The sequence below is a fragment of the Myotis davidii genome, unplaced genomic scaffold (assembly GCF_000327345.1).
Source record: "Myotis davidii unplaced genomic scaffold, ASM32734v1 scaffold2336, whole genome shotgun sequence".
Classification (NCBI taxonomy): Eukaryota; Metazoa; Chordata; class Mammalia; order Chiroptera; family Vespertilionidae; genus Myotis; species Myotis davidii.
In genome coordinates, this window is record NW_006287366.1 from 54,414 (window position 1) to 55,534 (window position 1,121).

General features: G+C 56.5%; 1 protein-coding gene across 1 annotated transcript in view; it reads right to left on the reverse strand.

Annotated features, from left to right (window-relative positions):
* Positions 1–19: 19 nt before the first annotated feature.
* LOC107182359 (gamma-aminobutyric acid type B receptor subunit 1-like) overlaps positions 20–1,121 on the reverse strand; it is an 18,338-nt gene continuing 17,236 nt past the window's right edge. The window contains exon 6 of the mRNA XM_015560911.1: positions 20–141. Coding sequence (XP_015416397.1) covers positions 44–141 — 98 coding nt within the window. The 3' untranslated portion in view covers positions 20–43. The remainder of the gene's footprint in view (positions 142–1,121) is intronic.

The window sequence follows — 1,121 nt, forward strand, 5'->3', positions numbered from 1 at the left end:
CGCTCGGGTCACTGGCAGCGGGAGAGACGGGATCAGAGAAGAGTTACCACGGGCGCCCGGCTTCCCCGGCCTCACCCCCAGCCCCCCACACCTGTCCGGGCCGGGGGCGGGGAGCGGGAGCCCGCCTCTCAGGGGAGGTGCCTGGGGAGGAGAGCGAGGCGGACTGTGGGTCAGGACTTGGGCTTTTTTTATTTTTCGTAGGACGACAGAATGAGACAGAAATGCCTACAGCTAAGACATGGGCAGATCCTGATTGGTGGAGCCTAAATATTATAAATTGTGGGGGTCTCTCTTTAAGAGAAAACAAGTACAAATTGCTTTCAAGCTATTGCTGTTAAAATGTCCTATGCATTTTACAAGACACCCATGGCCGTGCGGACACATTGTTAGAGCACAAGGACCCCGAAGCCTGCCTCATTCGCTTCGTGGTTGATCCGGCCTCGGGGACTCCTACCTGCCAGAATGGAATGACAAACTGCAAGCAGAATAATGGAGTGAGAACCTGAGGATCCGAAAAGAGTCGAAAGTGTAGGGGAAGCGAAGGTGTGCCTGCCCGCCAGGGAGGAGGCTGCGGGGGCGGGGGGATGCCCGGGGAGGCCTGCAGGCCGGGGTGGCGAGGGCTAGGAGCGAGGGCGCCCGGAGCCAGGGCGGGAGGCTGTCTGGGCCGGGCAGAGGCTCCTCCTTGTGCTCTGACAGTTCTGCCCCCAGTTTTAAGCCTTTTTAATTTTATCCTGGTAACTTTCCACCCGGATATTCTTCCCAATCTTACCAACTTCTCTAAGCATGCCATGATGTATTTCTGAGTCTGTACAATAATCCAGTTATGCAATAAATGGGGAGGGGTTGGTTCTAGACGAGGTGTATGCATAGAAAGTTCAAAGTTTAGAAAAAGGGGCTGGAGCTAGGAAAACTGGGGTATTTAAACCTTAAGGAGGGTGAGGTTCATAATGGAGAAGAGAATAGGTGAGGCCAAGCACCGGGAGCAGGGGACAGAAGAGGAAGGTGCAGAAAGGAAGTTCCACCCAACTCCGGCTCCCAGGGAGCGGCTGCTGCGGGAGGGGCCGGACCCGTGGGTGAGGAAGAAGCTGGGCCTCGGCCTCAGCCTCCCCAGAGCCCTCCCC